The sequence below is a fragment of the Pristis pectinata genome, chromosome 8 (genome assembly GCF_009764475.1).
Source record: "Pristis pectinata isolate sPriPec2 chromosome 8, sPriPec2.1.pri, whole genome shotgun sequence".
NCBI classification, from domain to species: Eukaryota; Metazoa; Chordata; class Chondrichthyes; order Rhinopristiformes; family Pristidae; genus Pristis; species Pristis pectinata.
Window position 1 is genome coordinate 47,641,694 of NC_067412.1, and position 20,548 is coordinate 47,662,241.

The following is a 20,548-nucleotide window of genomic DNA, read 5'->3' on the forward strand; positions in this document are numbered from 1 at the left end:
TATTGATATCTTTCCTGTAGATAGGTGACTAGAACTGCACACACTACTCCAAATTCTGCCTCACCAATATCTTGTACAACTTCAACATAACATCCCAACTCCTGTATTCAATGTCCTGATTTATGAAGACCAAAGTGCCAAAATCTCTCTTTACAACCGTCTAGCTGTGACACCACGTTCAAGGAATTATGTATCTGTATTCCCAGGCCCCTCTGTTCTACCACACACCTCAGAGCCCTACCATTCACTGTGTAACCTTACCCTGGTTTATCTTCTCAAAGTGCAACACCTCACACTTGTCTACATTAAAGTCCGTCTGCCATTTTTCAGCCCATTTACCTCAATGGTCAAGATCATGCTGCAAGTTTTGATAGACTTCCGTGCTGTCCACTATGCCCCCAATCTTGGTGTCATCTGCAAATTTGCTGATCCAGTTTACCACATTATCATCAAAATTATTAATATAGATGATAAACAACAATGGACCCAGCACCGATCCCTGCGGCACACCACTAGTTGCAGGCCTCCAGTCAGAGAGACAACTATCTACTACCACTCTCTGGCTTCTACTGCCAAACCAATGTTGAATCCAATTGGCTACTTCATTCTGAATGCCAAGTGACTTAATCTTCTGGAGCAGCCTCCCAAGCAGGATTTTGTGAAAGGCCTTGCTAAAGTCCATGTAGACGACACTCAACACCTTTCTCTCATTGACCTCTAGGTAACCTCCTCGAAGAACTCTATAAGATTGGTTAGACATGACCTACCCTGCACAAAGCCATGTTGACTATCTCTAATCAGGCCCTGTCTATCCAAATACTTATATATCCCGTCCTTTAGAATGCCTTCCAATAATTTACCCATGACTGATGTCAGGTTTACCAGCCTATAATTTCCTGGCATATTCTTGGAGCTTTTGTTGAAGAACAGAACAACATTAGCTATCCTCCAGTCATCTGACACCTCACCTGTGGCTAAGGCTGTTTTAAATATCTCTGCAATTTCTGCACTAGCCTCCCACAAGGTCCGAGGGGACACCTTGTCAGGCCTTGGGAATTTATTCACTTTAATTCATCTCAAGACAGCCAACACTTCCTCTTCCATAATCCAGATATGGTTCATGACCTCACTACTCTTTTGCTTCAGTTCTATAGTCTCTGTGTCCATTTCCAGAGTAAATACAGATGCAAAAAATTCACTTAAGATCTCCCCTATCTCTTTCAGCTCCATGCATATATGGTCACGCTGATCTTCAAAAGGACTGATTTTGTCCCTTGCTACCCTTGTAATATAACCATAGAAACCTTTGGGATACTCTTTCACCCTGTCTGCCAGAGCAACCTCATGTCCTCTTTTTGTCCTCCTGATTTCTCCCTTAAGTATTCTCTTGCATTTCTTATATTCCTCAAGCACCTCATTTGATCCTAACTGCCTATACCTGATATGTGCCTCCTTTTTCTTTACCAGGGCCTCAATTTCCTTCAATAATTAAGGTTCCCCAAAGCTGCTAGTCTTGCCTTTTATTCTAACAGGAACATACAGATTCTGTACACTCAATATTTCACTTTTGAAAGCATCCCGCTTACCAATCATCTCTTTGCCAGAAAACAGCCTATCCCAATCCACACCTGCCAGATCCCTTCTGATGCCATCAAAATTGGCCTTACTCCAATTTAGAATCTCAACCTAAGAACTAGTCCTATCCTTCTCCATTCTGCACTATCTTCCTATTTCTTGCCTCGGTAGCACGTGGCACAGGTCGCAATCCTGAGGTCACTACACTGGAGGTCCTGCCTATTAACTTAGCACCTAGCTCCCTGAACTCATTTTGCAGGACCTTGTCACCTTTCCTGCCTACCTGATTGGTATTGATGTGGACCACGACTTTTGGCCGCTCACCCTCCCCGCTCAAGAATGCTGTGGACTCGATCCGAGATGTCTCTGACCCTGGCATCTGCGAAGCAACATACCATCCGGGAGTCTCATTCTCGTCCACAAAATCTCCTACCTGTTCCCCTAACCAATGAATCTTTTATCACTACTCCAGTCCCCTTCCCTCCCCTGCTGAGCCACAGAGCCAGACTCAGTGCCAGAGACCTGGCCACTGTGGCTCTCCTCTGGTTGGTCACCCTCCTCAAAAGTATCCAAAACTATATACTTGCTATTGAGGGGAACAGCCACAAGGGTACCCTGTACTGACTGCCTATCCCCTTTCCCTCTCCTGACAGTTACCCAGCTACCTACATCCTGCAACCATGGTGTGACTGCCTGTCTGTAACTCCTGCCTATCATCTCCTCAGTTTCCCAAATGATCTGGAGTTCATCCAGCTCCAGTTTCTTAACACAGTCATTAAGGAGCTGCAACTAGATGCACTTCTCACAGGTGCAGACATCAGGGACACTGGAGGTCTCCCTGACTTCCCACATCCTATAAGAGGAGCATACCACTGCCCTGACTGTCATTTCACTACTGTAACTGTGGAATAAGAGAGAAAAAAAAAAGACCTCACCTGAATGCCACCTTAGCCTCTGATCACCAAAGCTTCCTGAACCAAAGCTGAATCAATGATAACAGCAAATATAAAACAAAAAACCTTACCTGATCTTACCTACGCCTTCTCTCTTAAGCCTTTTTCCTAAAGAGCTGCTTTCCACTCTCTAAAACTTGGACCAATTACTCCGCCTCTTCACGCTAAAGCCTCAGCTCCTCTACGTTGACACTGTCCACTCCAAAATGGCCACTTCACTTGACCCTGACTTCTTTTTATTGGTTGTGTCAATGAGCTAATTAGCTAATCAGCTATTAACCAACAATTTGCAGATGTGCCAATTGTAGGGTCCTGTTGAGTGAAATCAACAAGTCCTGAGACTTACCTGCTTGAAACTTTAGCCTCTCACTCCGAGTCCCGTCTCCTGCTGGGTGAAATCTAAACTCATTCTCAAGGCATTCTTTGCTAATATCATTTATCCACTTCCTACAAAGATTAATTCTTATTGAATCCTTCTTATAATCCTCATTATTTCTTGATTTATACATTCGGCCCATCGTCCATGCTAGCTCTCTGTAAAAACAATCCCGGTCCCTGTTCCCTGCTCTTTGCCATGGCCCTGCATGTTCACCTCCCTCAGTAACTGACAGCAGCAGATTTCAGTCACAGTTGAATTATTGAATTGAAGGTATCACACACATCTGTCCTCATTTAAGTTCAGGTGAAAGATTGGTTCCCTAAACTTTCATGCTGAAAGCTCATCCTCACCTCCCTTCACATGACCTCCATTTTTCCTGGAGGAGCATTGGGACACCCAAGGCTGGAAGCAAAATCTTGGAACCCAAGGCTTTAAATGAATGGAAAAATACTTCAGCACAGTCAGACCACTCCAAGCAGACCATTTCAAACATCAGGTGAGTATTACTGCCATCAGGGAAAAGATACAGGAGCCCACAGTCAACATTTCAGGAACAGCTTCTTCCCGTCCGCCATCAGATTTCTGAATGGTCCATGAATAGTAGTGTAGCGGTTAGCGTAACACTATTACAGTGCCAGCGACCCTGGTTCAATTCTGGCCGCTGTCTGTAAGGAGTTTGTATGTTCTCCCTGTGTCTGTGTGGGTTTCCTCTGGGTGCTCCGGTTTCCTCCCACATTCCAAAGACGTACGGGTTAGGAAGTTGTGAGCATGCTACGTTGGCACCAGAAGCGTGGCGACACTTGCAGGCTGCCCTCAGAACACTCTATGGAAAAAATGCATTTCACTGTGTGTTTCGATGTACATGTGACTAATAAAGATATCTTATTCTTAATCTTAATGGGCAACACTATAGCTTACAGCTGGCTAACAGTTCCAGCCAACTGGCTTCGATCCTGATGATAACAGCCAAATCTCTCTCTCAAATTGGTTAGAAGCTGAAAATTTAGCAGACAATTTGGAAATACTCAACAGGTCAGGCAGCATCTGTGGCAGGAGAAACAGAGCCAATGTTTCAGTTTAATCATTTCTAATCACAAGCTTTCATCAGAGGGCAAGGAATTGTCCCCCAAAACCTTTGGCTAGACGTGACTTAAAGTCCATTTTTCATTCCCTCCCCTCTCAACAACCTTTAAATGAGCAGCTGATGGTTGCTTGATTGTTGATATGCATAACTTAGACAGCAAACACAGACTATTTTAACAGCAGGATTAATTCATTTGAAATAGTCCAGTTGGAGCATCCACTAAATTAATCGAGAGAGAAATTTAAGGTTGCTCTGTTAGATGCTTATGTAATAATGTCATTTATAATCACTTCCAGTTTTTAATTTGGGCTTAAGTTGCCTTCCCATTTCCCTTCCAAGTAAGCTACACACTTGTTTTGAATCCTGAGGGAGGAACACAATGATCTGTGGCATTTGCAATACCAGATTTTTTCCCTATGAATGATCACACATGGGAACCAGATTACTGGCATGAGGCGCTTGTGAGAAAGTAAAATTCCATTTTATGGGAGTTAGACTAACTTTCCTCACCACTGGTGCCTTTAGCTTCTGGACTATTTTTGGAAAGGAAGCTGAATGAAGAAGCATTTCAACCATAAGTTAGTGCCCTTTTTAGCACCAGCAGTTTCATTTTCTTCATTGTCATCTGTTCATCTGGCAAGGTCATTTACTTTAATAAATGTTGAGGCATACCACTCTGAAACTTACACCAGTTACAAAATGAAATTGATCTACGTCCTAAAATAGCCATCTCATTCTCTCTCATACACACACAGGCGCACATGCTGCTAAAACTTCATTCTACTTATAAAGTTTAATTTGACCATGAAAGTTAAGGTAGTTGCCTTTGTTGGTGGGTTTATCGGAGCTATTGGGCTACTTCTCTTTTTGGTGGCGCTTGGGACGGATTACTGGCTCCTAGCGACTGAGAACTGTGACGTGTATGAACAGAGCTCTGAGAGTGGGAAGTCTGGCTCCACATCTCCTACACTGGTGAGTTGGAGGCATTTGGTGTTCAAGTTATATGCAATGTTGACATGCAGTATGGCCAGAAGTCACTGCAACAAGACAAGGTACACTGAAGGAGTCAAATTTATGATCACAGAACAGTATAGTAGGGCAACCCAAGACCATCTTCCTATTTCTGTAAAATCCAGGCTGTACTTTTGATAATCAATAGATTGCACTTCAAACTGATAAGCAACAGATGGAATCTCATTTGATTTCCATCAGATTTACTCTCTCACTTTACTAATTTGGACAAAAGGCTGGTCAAGTATTCTTTCTTTTTCAATCATTTTATTAATTTTCAAATTAATACGGATTAATACATATAACATCAGTAACTATACACGTAATACAAAGAGATCGGGAGGACAATCATGACATATAGTCATAAAGAATGAAAAATATATTCTAGGCCCCATGGTTTCTTGGTAAATGAATATATTACAAAAAAATCCAAAAGGAGAAAGAAGAAGATTTATTATATATAAAACCCCAAATTGAAAAAAAATTGTAAGTAATAAAACAAAACAAACTAAAAAAAAATTCAAAAGAAAAAAAATCTGGACTGATATTTCTTGATGAACAAAGAGCATTATTATGTCTTCAACTCCGCTCCTCTAAATTCAAAGATTATTGAAAAGGGATCTATATCATATGAAAATATTGAATGAATGGACTCCAAACTTCCTGAAATTTAAGCGAAGAATCAACAGTGCCACTCTTAGTTTTTTCTAAGTTTAAACATGATATAGTTTGAGAAAACCATTGAAAAGTGGTGGGAGGTATTGGATCCTTCCATTTAAACAAAATAGATTGCTTGGCCATTAATGTAACAAAGGCAATCATACGGCAGATAAGTGGCCAGATTCCATCACTGGTAACCTAAAAATTGCAGTGATTGGGTGAGGTTGTAAATCAATATTCAATACAGTTGAAATAACGTTAAAAATGTCCTTGCAATATTCTTCCAAAAGAGGACAGGACCAAAACATATGTGTCAGGGAAGCCACCTCCGAATTACATCTATCACATATAGGATTTATATGGTGATAAAAACAGGCTAACTTGTCCTTTGACATATGGGTCCTGTGAACCACCTTAAATTGTATCAAAGAGTGTCTGGCACACATTGAAGATGTACTAACTAATTGAAGAATTTCCTTCCATATCTCTGTGGGTAAAAGTATCTGGAGTTCTCTTTCCCATTCATTCTTAATTTTATCAAGTGTCTCTGGATGTATTTTCATAATTAGATCATAAATTATTGCTATCAAGCCCTCCTGATAGGGATTAAAGCATAACATTTTTTCCATAATTTCAATTTTATATGGAGTTGGAAAAGAAGGCATAGTAACTTTTAAAAAATTTCTAATCTGTAAGTATCGAAAAAAAGTGTGATCTAGGCAAATTGTATTTATTAGACAATTGTTCAAAAGATAAAAACCAGTTATCAATGAATAGATCACAAAAACATATTATTCCCTTCATTTTCCATAAAGAAAAAGATAAGTTGATTCTGGATGGTTGAAAGAAAAATTAGATTGAATGGGGCTTGATAAGTTAAATTTATTTAATCCAAAGAATATACAGAATTGAAACCATATTCATATTGTATGTTTAACTACTGGGTTAATCACATGTTTACTCAATTTAGTAAGTGCAAAAGGGAGTGAGGCTCCTGAAATAGAAACTAATGAAAATCCTTGCGCTGATTCATATTCAAGGTATACCCATTCAGGACATTGGATTACATCTAAATCTTGTGTCCAAAAAATTAAATATCTGATATTAATTGCTCAGTAATATAACCTAAGGTTAGGCAAAACCATGCCACCATCCTTTTTTAATTTTTGTAAATATTTCTTACTCAATCTTGGGTTTTTATTCTGCCATATATATGAAAGAATTTTAGAATCAATAGTGTCAAAAAAAGATTTTGGGATGCAAGTTGGAATCGCCTGAAATAGATATAGAAATTTTGGTAAAATATTCACCTTAACCACATTAATTTGGCCTATCAATGATAGAGATAATGGGGACCATTTCGTAAATAATTGTTTAACGTGATCAATTAAAGGTAACAAGTTAACTTTACAGGTCCTTATGCTTCTTGGTAATTTTAACACCCAAATACATGAAATGATCTGTTACTAATCTAAATGGTAATTGCCTATTTAATGGAATGAGTTCACTCTTATTAAGATTTAATCTATAACCAGAGAAAACGCTAAACTGAGCAAGCAGTGATAATACTGCAGGGATGGATTCCTCCGGGTTAGAAATATAAAGTTACAAGTCATCTGCATATAGAGATACCTTATGAATCCCCTGTCCACGTGTGATATCAAATATGTTAAAAGAATCCCAAAGGGCAATTGCCAAGGGTTCCAAAGCAATATCAAATAATAAAGGACTTAGAGGGCAACCCTGTCTAGTACCTCGAAAAAGCCTGAACAAAGGGGATCTCTGATTATTAGTAAGTATTGAAGCCATAGGTGTGTGATAAATCAATTTGATCACAGATATAAAATTGGGACTAAAATTAAATTTCTCAAGTGTACTAAATAAATATTCCCATTCGACTCTGTCAAATGCCTTTTCAGCGTCTAATGAAATAACACATTATGGAATTTTAGATGCGGGGGTATATATAATATTCATTAACCTCCTAATGTTAAAATGTAAATAACGATTCTGAATAAATCCTGTCTGGTCATCAGAGATAATTTGTGGAAGAACCTTTTCTAATCTAGAAGCCAATTTTTTGGAAAATATTTTGGAATCTACATTTAATAAAGAAATGGGTCTATAAGATGCACATTCAGTGGGATCTTTATCCTTTAAGAATTAAAGAAATAGTAGCTTCATAAAAGGATTGTGGTAGTTTACCCACTGATAGGGCATCTTTAAAAATTTTTCCTAACCAGGGAGAGAGAAGATCAGAAAAAGATTCAAAAAATTGGACTGTGTACCCATCAGGACCAGGTGTTTTACTTGAATTCATTGAAAAAATTGCCTTCTTTATTTCTTCCTCCAAAATGGGTGCATCTAATATTGAACATTCATTACATGATAATTTCGGAGTCTTCAGGTCCCTTAAAAATTCATGCATTAATGTAGAATCCTCAGGGAATTCTGATTGGTATAAAGAAGTATAAAATTCTTGAAAAGATTTATTAATTTGTTCATGGTCCATTGTATAGTTACCATCTGGTTTACGAATTTTAATAATCTGACGTTTAGTTGAAGCAGCTTTCAATTGATTGGCAAGCAATCTACCAGATTTGTCACCATGTATATAAAACTGACTTCTGGTTTTAAGTAATTGATTTGACTGGAGATGTTAATAGTAAACTATGTTGTAATTGAAGTTTTGTTCTCTTTTTATAAAGCTCCAAATTAGGAGCATCAGAATATTTTTTATCAATTTCTTTAATCTTATCAGCCAATATACACATTTCATTATTAGTTTGTTTTTTCAATCCAGCAGAATATGAAATAATTTGACCACGGATGTATGCTTTAAAAGTATCCCATATTATCCCACTGGAGATTTCTTCAGTAAAATTAGTTAAAAAGAAAAATGAAGTCCGGTCAAGTATTGAGTCAAGAAATTACATAGAGGTCTATCGTCAACTAAACATCACCTGTCCAACAAAAGGGGAGCTTTTAACTGCTATAAAAATTCATTTCAATTGCATGGCCAGAAAGGATAATCCATCAAGCATTTAACAATAAATGGAAACAAGGTGTAAGCATAGTTGTTGGAAATCTTTAGAGATCCTGTCCTAAAACCGATGTGTTGAATGGGTGTTGTGTTTTGTCCATCACCAAATCAGGTCTTCCTGAGTTTACTACCATGGGGTACCATGGTGATAAGGAAAACTAGAGAAAGAAGAGGGAAGAGATGAGAATCAGGGGGTAGGACTAAACTGCACTGTGGTATGTCATAGGGCACCCCAGTCAATGGGAAGGCTCATTCTGCAACCATGCAGCTGTATCGGTGATCGTTAGGGCCACAGAAGGCAGCATCTAAAGCACACATGTTGCAACATTTTATTAGTGTTGCCTGCTTGCAAAAGAGTGGCTCATGGAAATCAATGCAGGGGAATCAGATGTGTAAAACAATGTCCAATGGAAACTTTTTAATCTGCACATAATTTGCTTCTTGTTTTACTGTAGTGAAGAAGGAAGCCTTCAGGCCATGTCCTTTAAATCCATTTTTTGGTCAAGAAAGAAACACACGTTAATGATGTTCAAAGTCAATGTTGAGTGTTATCATGTTATCATGTGTGTGCTGCATGGCAGGGAAATAGCAGTCACTTTACATTGAAATGGAACATGGACTGTCCATCCAACTTTCCAAAGAGCCAGACTTCCATCAGAAAAGGGCACACAATAAAAAACAAGCACAAGACGTTGGGAGAGTCAGGTATTGTTAATGGGCATGTGTGAGGAAATAGGTTACAGAGAAATCAGTGGAGCAATGGGTTTGATAGAATTGCCCTGAGAACTGGCATTGACTTGATAGGCTGAATGGTCTTTTATGTCATAATGAAACATGAGAACACATCTTATTCCCAAATTACATCAAGGAAGCAAATATTGTTTTTTTTTCTAAACCAGTTTCTCATCTTTAATGCTTGTTCATTGTTCAAAGCTTCCACATTGGGGTTATTCAGGCAGTATTGTTGTACAAATATGCTTCAATTTGTAAGGAGGATGTTTCCCTTCCTTCCAATGGGGCCTGAGTATGTCTTTACAGTTGATTCATTATATCATGTGAAAGATGATCGTTTTCTGAAATCCAAAGCAACTTTCATGTGAGGTACAGAAAATGGACCCCCCAGTACCAACCTGACATGTCCTAATAGCAAAAGGTGCCTCTGGCTTTGATAACAACGTAAATAAGTCACAAACACAATTCATTATTCACCAGGATGAAAGACTGGGTCATAGATTCAACTTATCCATGCTGACCAAAGTGCCTACTTGAGCTAGTTCCCTTTGCTTGTGGTTGACTCATATCCCTCTAAATCCTTCCTATCCATGTAAATGCCCAAATGTTTTAAATGTTGTAATTGTACCCACCTCTACCACTTCCTCTGGCAGCTTGTTCCACATACTCATCACCCTCTGTGGAAAAACTTGCCCCTCAGGCCCCCTTTAAATCTTTTCCCTCTCACCTTAAATCTATAACCTCTCGTTTTACTCCCCTACCCTTGGAAAAATATGGTGACCATCCACTTTATCTATGCCCCTCATGATTTTATAAACCTCTATAAGGTCACCTCTCAGCCTCTTTTGCTCCGGGGAAAACAGTCCCAGCCTATCCAGTCTCTCCTTATAACTCAAGCCCTCCAGTCCTGGCAGCACCCTTGTGAAACATTTCTGCACCCTCTCTAGCTTAATCACATCCTTCCTCTGGTATGGTGACCAGAACTGCACACAAATAATGAATCTTGCTGTCTGTGGCCAACAGTTCTGAAGAGAACTCTTGGTGTTCCGATGCTCCTGGATAATTAAGATCCAGATTTGTGCTGTAGATCTGCTATGTGATGAGTGACAGATGTCAGCACATCTGTTACCATGCACATCTGACATCTCATTCCATCACTGGACTCCAGATGGATCCACCAATGGAGTTCAATTGTGTTGGGATTTTCCAGCAGTACTCTGTGTGGTCTACAGCAGAGGTGTAGAGTCAGAGATCCCACTTACCTGACTGGAGATTTGGACGATACTTACTGTATAATGATGGGATTAGTTGAATTTGGTCAGCACAGACATGGTGGGCTGAAGGGCAGGTTCCTTTGCTATATAGAACATAACTGCATAGTACAGGCCCTTGGGCCCATAATGTTGTGCCGACATTTTATCCTGCTCCAAGATCTATCTAACCCTTCCCTCCTACATAGTCCCTTATTTTTCTATCATGTGTCTAAGAGTCTCTTAAATGTCCTTCATGTATCTGCCCCCATAACCCCTGCCGGCAGTGCATTCAACGCACCCACCACTTTGTGTAAAAAAACTTACCCCTAACATGCCCCTTATTCTTTCCTCCAATCACCTTAAAATTATGTCCCCTTGTGTTAGCCATTGTCGCACTGGGAAAAAGTCTTAGTCCACTTGATCTATGCCTCTTATCATCTTGTATACTCTTCTATGTTCCATACAAATCTATTTATTTTTTTATTTTATTGCATTTCAGTATATAATTTACTGCTTCATGCTTCAATGCATTAAATTTTTTTAATTATCTGGAAGAATCTAAGTAGTTTTTAAATCCTTTGTTATAATGTCTTAACAACTCTTATAGCATATGAGGGTTTGCCCCTTAGCTTTGCCCCCTGTTATAGTGTGTTTCAGGGTGGGCTGAACAGAACCATACCTGAGAACAACTTACCACTGAGTCCATGCTACTCCTTGCCAGACTCTCCCAAATGGAAGGCTCAGCTCATTTATCCCTCCATAGCTGGCCCAGATAAATGGGGATGGTGTGTGTCTGAATAGAGGGCCTGATCCTGCATGGTTTGGCCCAATGTTGCAATTCCCTGAATTTATTCCTAGTTACCTAGTATTTATTCAAAGTTACCTAGTATTTCAGAAGACAGTGTAGAAATACAGGCAAGAATTTTGTACAGCATACTCTTCTTTTGGAGGAACACTAAAGCACACTCCATCTCTGTAAATAACATCTACAGTAGTAGAGTTGAAGAGCAACAGGGATGTACAGCACAGAATCGGGCCCTTCGGCAAATCACATCCACGTCAATGTTTTTGACTATCTACACTAAACCATTTGTCACATTAGGTCCAAATCCTGTTTACTTTTCCTATTTAAGTGTCTGTCTAAATGTCTATTAAATGTACTGATTGTATCTGATTCCACCACCTCTGACAGTGAGTTCCAGATATCAACCACTCTCCATGTAAATAAACTTTCCCTCGAATCCTCTTTAAAACATTTTCCTCTCACCTTAATCTTACGCTTTCTTGTTTTGATACCTCTACCATGAGAAAAAAGATTTCTGACTATCTACCTTATCTATGCCCCTTATAATTGTATACACTTCTATCAGGCTCCATCACTCCAGGGAAAACAAGCCCAGTCTATCCAGTCTCTCCCCATAACTAAAGTCTTCCAATCCAGGCAACATCCTGGTGAACCTCCTCTGCACTCTTTCCTTTCTTTTTCAATCTTTTTATTAATTTCAAATTGATATACATAATAGTAATTATACACATGATATAAAGAGATCGGGATTACAATAATAACAGTTAATGTATACAAACATAGAGTTAAATATGTAATCTGAATTTCCCAATCTCTTGATAATTGAACATGAAAAAGATTTAAAAGAAATTTGATTATATGAGAAAAAAAGCCCCAAACTAAAAAAAGTAAAAAAACAAAATGAATGGTAATAATAAACAAAAACTAACCAAAAACTAACAAAAGCTGGACTGTCGTACTTCATCGATTAAAAAAAAATTGTCATTAACTCTGCTCCTCTATATTCGAATAGAAAATTATTGAGAAGGATTCAGAAAGGTCAGCTTACATCATATGAAAACGCTGAATAAATGGACTCCAAGTTTCTTCAAAATTAACCGAAGGATTAATAGTACCACTCCTAATTTTTTCTAAGTTTAAACATGATAAAGTTTGGGAAAACCATTGTAATGTAGTTGGAGGTTTAGGATCTTTCCATTTAAATAGAATGGATCTTCTGGCTATTAATGTAACAAATGCAATCATACACAAACTGAGGCAGATAAATGGCCAGAATCCATCATTGGTAACCCAAAAATTGCAGTAATATAATGTGGTTGTAAATCAGTATTCAATACCACTGAAATTATATCAAAAATGTATTTCTAATACTTTTCCAAAAGAGGGCAGGGCCAAAACATATGTGTCAGGGAAGCCACCTCTGAATTACATCTATCACAGATAGGATTTATATCCTTATCCTTAGACATATGGGTCCTATGAACCACCTTAAACCATATTAGAGATTGTCTAGCACACATTGAAGAGGTATTAACTAATTGAAGAATTTTCTTCCATGTCTCTACAAGTGGAGGTATCTGAATTTCTCTTTCCCATTCATTCTTAATTTAATCCAGTATCTCTAAACTTATTTTCATAATCAAATCATAAATTATTGCTATCAAGCCCTTCTGATAAGGGTTAAAACCTAAAATTTTTTCTGTAATTTCAATTGGATGTAATATCGGGAAAGTAGGTAGAGTAATGTTTAATAAGTTTCTAATCTGTAAATATCTAAAAAAAATGTGATCTAGGCAAATTGTATTTATTAGACAACTGTTCAAAAGACAAAAAACAATTATCAATGAATAGATCACAAAATCATGTTATTCCCTTCGTTTTCCATAAAAGAAAAGCTAGATCAATTCTAGATGTTTGAAAGAAAAAATTAGATAGAATAGGACTTGATAAGATAAATCTATTCAATCCAAAAAATTTACGAAATTGAAACCATATTCGTATTGTGTGTTTAGTTATTGGATTAATCATTTGTTTATTCAATTTAGTAAGTGCAAAGGGGAGCGAGGCCCATAAGATAGAAACCAATGAAAACCCTTGCACTGACTCACGCTCAAGATACACCCATCGTGGATATTGAGTTACATCTAAATCTTGTGTCCAAAAGATTAAATTTCGAATATTAATTGCCCAATAGTAAAATCTAAAATTAGGCAAAGCCATACCGCTGTCCTTTTTTAATTTCTGTAAATATTTCTTACTTAATCTTGGGTTTTTATTCTGCTATATATATGAACGAATTTTAGAATCAATAATATCAAAAAAGGATTTAGAGATAAAGGTTGGAACCGCCTGAAATAGATACAGAAATTTAGGTAAAATAGTCATCTTAACTGCATTGATTCAACCAGTGATAAGGACAGTGGGGACCATTTAGTAAACAATTGTTTAACATGATCAATTAAAGGTAAAAAGTTAACTTTAAATATGTCCTTATACTTCTTGGTAATTTTAACACCTAAATAAATAAAATAATCAGTCACTAATCTAAATGGTAATTGCCTATTGATTGGAACTAGCATATTTAATGGGCTCTGCACTCTTTCCAGTGCAATCACCTATAGTGTGGAGACCAGAACTACACACAGTGCTCCAAGTGTTGCCTAACCAGTATCAAACTATCTAATCTTTGGTAAATAGAATCATTTCCAAATCTGGACTAGATTTTCAATGGAGCTTCTCTTGTTGGCTCAGAAATTGGAATTTATTGTAGGACATGAAGATAAGGAATTACAGCCATAAAGTACAGGCAATTGAGGTGGAACTGAGTGGTCTTGATTCCCAAAGAGGAGATCCTCTGTTACCTTAGAATCTACTTCCTGAAATATATACTGGTGTACATAGACTTATATAGAAAAAGGCTATTTGGCTAATGAAGACAGTTTGGAGTTTTTATACTCCACATAATCTTCTTTCCTTTCAATAGATCTTACCTCGACCGTTCAACAGAATTTTCTAATCCCTATGCCTCCTATACTTATCTACTGCCCTATAGAAAGTAATATATTCTAACTATTCTCCAAGTAAAGAAATTTCTCATCTTGCTGGATTGATTAGTAATTATCTTGCATCTATGACCTCTAGTTTTGGATTCTCCCACAAGTGTTATATTTTTCTCTAAATCTACTTGAAAAATTCATTCATAATTTTAAATACTTCTATGGGGTCACTCTTATGAGTTCTGCTTTCCAAAAACAATTTACCTTAGCCATATTGATCTTACTCAATGGCCATCAGCTCTGGCACACCCTTGCAAACCCTTTGTATGTCCTTTGGAAGGTAGGAGATCAGAGTCTGTGTTGAATTTGAAGAGCAGCTTAACTGTTGTCCTTGGTAAATTTAACATAACTTGGTAACTTCTAAAACAATGTCATTTTTTTTATTAGAATTGTAATTGCTTTGTTCACTTGCAATGCTGCCCTAAATGATTTGTCCACCACTGTTCATATTCACTTGTGTTGTGTGAAAAGGTTCTTTTGGAATTTTAATGATGGAGGACTCTGGACACAGGCTTTGGATTTTAAAAATAGTTTAATCACAAAGGCAAACACAGGAACAGAATGAACAGGAACAGATGCACACTCACAGTGAACCACAAACATGAAGGGGGAATCACAACAAGGATGAGATACACACACACAATAAACAAGGTACAGCTTATCAAGGGATAAACACTTCAATGCCTGAATACCTTAACCCAAACAAGCATTAGCTCTAAAACTCCCTGGAATCTGACTAAGAGACTCTCAAACCACATGGCGGTGCACCCTTTTACCAGTGGTCTCTGCAGCATTGTCTCACTATTCCTGGGGCAGTCAATAGAGGAAGGGCTAGGAATGTGCAACACCCTTTATAGTGCTGGAAGGCTGGGTGGAGCCTGGCCAGGTAATTTAGACAGGCCAATGGCTTCGATGTCAAGGACAAAGGTGTTTACCAAGACCAATGGTCAGACAGGTTCAGGAACAAAGGTGATCTCCAAGGCCAATCCCTATGCCCACACCTGATGGGTGGGGTGGAGCCAAACCTTGATTGACAGTGGTGTCACTTCTGATCCGATAAGCAATGCTGTCTTCCGACCAGAGGGGTCAGTGTTGTTAATGTCACGTGACAGCCATGTGCTCTCATACTACAACTTGTAACGCAGAAGGAGGCCATTTGACCCATCAACTCTTTGATGGATCTCAGAGCATTCACATCAATCCCATTCCCCCACTCATTTCCTTGTAACCCATTCTCTCTCATAGTCCCATCAACTAATCCCCCCTCTCTAATTTGCTCATGACCACCTACACCAGGGGGAATTTACATTTGCAACCTACCAACCAACATATCTTCGGGATGTGCAACAAACAGAAGGAATGTGGTAGTCACACACACAAAATGCTGTAGGAAGTCAGCGGGTAGTCAGTTTGGACTCAGTTTGCTGAGGGACCTGTTTTTGTACTGTATCTCTCTGTGACTCTTTGAACGCAGAGCATTCAGGGGAAACCCACACAGTCACAGGAAGAATGTGCATACTTTACACAGAGAGCACCCAAGGTCAGCAATGAATCGAGGTCACTGGAGTTCTGAGTCCTACTGACTGCAAAAACAGAAACGGAAACACTCATCAGGTCAGATGGCATCCATGGAAAGAGTAACAAAATCATCATTTCAAGCCAGTTTTGATGATGGATCTTCAACTTGAGACATTAAGAGATCAGTTGTTGTTTGTCTTTTATATAAATGATTTGGATGTGAATGTCCAAAGTACGGTTCGTAGGCTTGCAAACATAGGCTGGTGGCATAGACAATGAAGAAGGCTATCAAAGGGGCATGTTGATCAGCCAGGTAAGTGGGCTGAGAATTAACAAATGGCTTTCAATTCATTGTTGCATTTTGTGAAGTCAAACCAGGGTAGACTTATACAGTGAATGGCTGGGCCCTGGGGAGTTTTGTGGAACAGAGGGATCTAGGAGTACAGGACATATTTTGTTGAAAACAGCATCATAGGTAGACAGAGTGATGAAGAAAGTGTTTGATATGCTGGCCTTTATCAGTCAGGGCACTGAGTAGAGGAGTTGGGATGTTATGTTGCAGTTGTATGAGTCGTTGGTAAGATTGTACTTGGAGTATAGTGTACAGTTTTAGTTGCCCTGTTTATAGGAACAGCATCATTAAACTGGAAAGAGTGCAGAGAAGATTTACAAGGATGCTGCCAGGACTGAGTTACAGGGTAGGACTTTATTCCTTGGAGCATAGGAGATTGAGGGGCGATCTTATAGAGGTGTATAAAATCATGAGGGGAATATATAGGGCGAACACACATTGTCTTTTCCCAGTGAAGGGGAACTAAAAACTAGAGGGCATAAGTTTAAGGCCAGAGGTGAAAGATTTAAGAGACCTGAGGGGCAACTTTTCATGCAGAGGATGGTAGGTATACGGAATAAGCAGCCAGAGGAAGTGTTTGAGGCAGGTACAATAACAACATTGAAAAGACATTTGGATAAGTACATGCAGAGGAGGGGTTTAGAGGGATATGCCCCAAACATGGGCAGATGGGACCAGCATAGTGGGCACCAAGTTTGGCATGGATGAGCTGGGCCAAAGGGTTTGTTTCCATACTGTGTCATTCTGTGACTCTAGAGGCCTGAGTTACAGGGAGAGATTGGTAGGCTAGGACTTTATTCCTTGGAACAAAGGGGACTGAGGGGTGACCTTATAGAGGTGTATAAAACCTCGAGGGGCTGAATGTATACAGTCCCCTTTCCAGAGAAAGGGAATCAAAAACTAGAGGGCATAGGCTTAAGTTGAGAGATGAAAGATTTAAAGGGGAGAGACAATTTCTTCATGCAGAGTGGCAGGTATATGGAACAAGCTGCCAGAGGAAGTGGTTGAAGCAGGTACAATATCAACATTTAAAAAACACTTGGACAGGTACATGGATAGGAAATATTTTGAGGGATATGGACCAAACATGTGCAAATGGGACTAGCTTAGATGGGCGTCTTGGTCAGCATGGACAAGTTGGGCCAAAGGGCATGTTTCCGTGCTGTATTACTCTATAACTCTATGAGGGTAAAAAAAGGCCAGTTAAAGTTGAGGAAAATCACAAGGTATTTATAACCTTAAGAGCAAGATGGTAGAGAGGGAAATAGTAGGACCCACTTGGGACTAAAGGAACAAATTATGTGTGGAGCCACAGGAAGTGGGTGCAGTGTTAAATTAATACTTTTCATCTGTATCACTAAGGAGAAAGATATTGTCATTGGAGAGCTCTTTTGGGGATGGTGAAATTCTAGAGCATGTTAAAATTAAAAAAGAAGAGACATTTGGCATCTTGATAAAATAAACCATAGAACTACAGAACCATAGAACAATACAGCACAATACAGGCCCTTCAGCCCACCATGTTGTGCCGACCTTCAAACCACACCTAAGACTATCTAACTCTTTCCTCCCACATATCCTTCTATCTTAAATTCCTCCATATGCTTATCTAACAATCTCTTCAACTTGACCAACGTATCAGCATCCACCACCACCCCAGGCAGTGATTTCCATGCACCAACCACTCTCTGGGTGAAAAACCTCCCTCTGATATCTCCCTTGAACTTCCCACCCTTTACTTTAAAGCCATGCCCTCTTGTATTGAGCATTGGTGCCCTGGGAAAGAGGTGCTGGCTGTCCACTCTATCTATTCCTCTTAATATTTTGTATACCTCTATCATGTCTCCCCTCATCCTCCTCTCCAATGACTAAAGGTAGAAAATTCCTCAGGGTTCCTGGTTGAGAGGATTCCCAGGCTGCTACGTGAGGCAAGGGAGGAGATTGATGAGGCCCCTGATAGAGATATTTAAATCTTTGCTGGCTACTGGTGAGGTTGCAGATGACTGGAAGACAGCAAATACAGTAACTTTATTCCAGAAAAGCAGTTGGGATAAGGCAGGTAATTATAGGCAAATTGGTCTAATGTCAGCAGTAGTAAAATTATTTTAAAAAACTATGTAAGGTAAAATTAATCTACCATGGAGTTCCACAGGGCTCAGTTTTGGGTCCGCAACTTTTCTCTTTATACATTATTGATCTCGATGAAGGAACTGATGACACTGTGTTGGTAACAGATGATACCAAGATAGGTGGAGGAACTGGTGGTGTCACGGAGGTTGGGAGGGTGGAGAAAGAAGTGGCAGATGGAATACAGCATAGGGAAGTGGGGGGTTACGCACTTTGGTTGGAAGAATAAAGGTGTAGACTATTTTCTAAATGGGGAAAATATTTAGAAATCAGAGGTCCAAAGGGACTTGGGAGCTGTAATTCAGGATTCTCTCAAAGTTAACTTGCAGGTTGAATCAGTGCTAAAGAAGGCAATGTTAGCATTCATTTTTAGAGGACTAGAATATAAAAACAAGGATGTACTGCTGAGGCTTTATAAGGCATTGGTCAGAATACATTTGGAATATTGTGAGCAATTTTGGGCCCTGTACCTAAGGAAGGATGTGCTGGTCCTGGAGACGGTCCAGAGGAGGTTCACAAGGATGGTCCCAGGAAGAAAGGCTTAACATATGAAGAGCGTTTGATGTCCCTGGTCCTGTACTCGATGGAGCTCAGGGGGGATCTCATTGAAACCTACCAAATATTGAAAGGTCTGGATAAAGTGGATGTGGAAAGGATGTTTCCATTAGTAGGAGAGTCTAGGATCCGAGGGCACAGCCTCAGAATAAAGGGACGTCTCTTTAAAACTAAGATGAGGGGGAATTTCTTCAGCCAGAAGGTGGTGAATCTATGGAACTTGTTGCCATAGAGGGCTGTGGAGGCCAAGTCTATGGGTGTATTTAAGGCAGAGATTGATAGGTTCTTGATTGGTAAGTGGGGTTAAGGATTATGGGGAGCAGGTGGGAGAATGGGGTTGAAAAAAATATCAACCATGATTGAACGGCGGAGTAGACTCAATGGGCTGAATGGCCTAATTCTGCTCCTATATCTTATGGTCTTATGGTCTTGGAAAGGCTGGGTTTAATAAGGAATAAGGGATAGTCATTATGGATCTGTTGGTGGAGACCCTCTCAGTTTTTTTGAAGAGGTAACTAAGGATAGGCAGTGTGGTGGGTGTGGTTTACATGGATTCCATTAGGTCCCATATGGTCGAAAAGGTCAGAGTTCATGGATTCAAGGCAAGTTGGCAAATTACATCCAAAATTGGCTTAGTAATGGGAGACAAAGGATGATGGTGGAGGGTTGTGATTGTGATTGAAAGCCTGTGACCAGTGGTGTACCACAGGAGTTGGTGCCGGGACCTTACTGTTTGTTATATACATTACTGGGCTACATGTCAATGTAGCAGGTATAATTATTAAGTTTAAGGGTAACATGAAAGTTGGTAATGTTGTTGATTGTGAAGAGAACAGTTTTAGGCTGTAGATTGATATTGGCCAGCTGGCGAGTTGGAAAGGCAATGGCAAATGGAATGTAATACTGATAAGTGGGAGGTGATGCATTTTGGGGGTCAGACAAGGATAGGACATATATCATGAAATGATAGGGTCCTCTAGAGTATTAAGGAACAAAGAGGCATTGGTGTACAATTTCAAAGTTCTCGGAAGGCGGCAGCACATCAAGATAGCGCAGTGAAGAAGACATACAGAATTCATACCTTCATTAGCCAGAGCAGAGAGGACAAGAACAGTGAGGATTTGGTGCACAGGTGGAGTATTGTGTGCAATTCTGGTTGCTGCACTATAGGAAGGATGAAGGATGTGATTGAACTTGAGAAAGCGAAGAGGAGATTCACCAGGATATTTTCCGGGGTGGAGTGATTCAGTGATGAGGAAAGACTGATATAGATTCAGTTTGCTTTCCATGGAGTGGAGGAGGATGGGGGTGACCTGATAGAGGTCTATAACATTAAGAGAGGCATGGATATTAAAGTTTCCCCCCCCCCCCTCAAATGACAGGTATCTAAGACTAAAGGGCATTGATTTAAGGTGATATGAGTTTAAGGGAATCTGATGAAACCT

The 20,548-nt window shown here is 39.3% G+C and overlaps 1 protein-coding gene across 1 annotated transcript in view; it reads left to right on the forward strand.

The window, feature by feature from the left end:
- Positions 1-4,795: 4,795 nt before the first annotated feature.
- Positions 4,796-20,548, forward strand: part of LOC127573780 (transmembrane protein 182-like) — a 69,138-nt gene continuing 53,385 nt past the window's right edge. The window contains exon 1 of the mRNA XM_052022286.1: positions 4,796-4,931. Coding sequence (XP_051878246.1) covers positions 4,796-4,931 — 136 coding nt within the window. The remainder of the gene's footprint in view (positions 4,932-20,548) is intronic.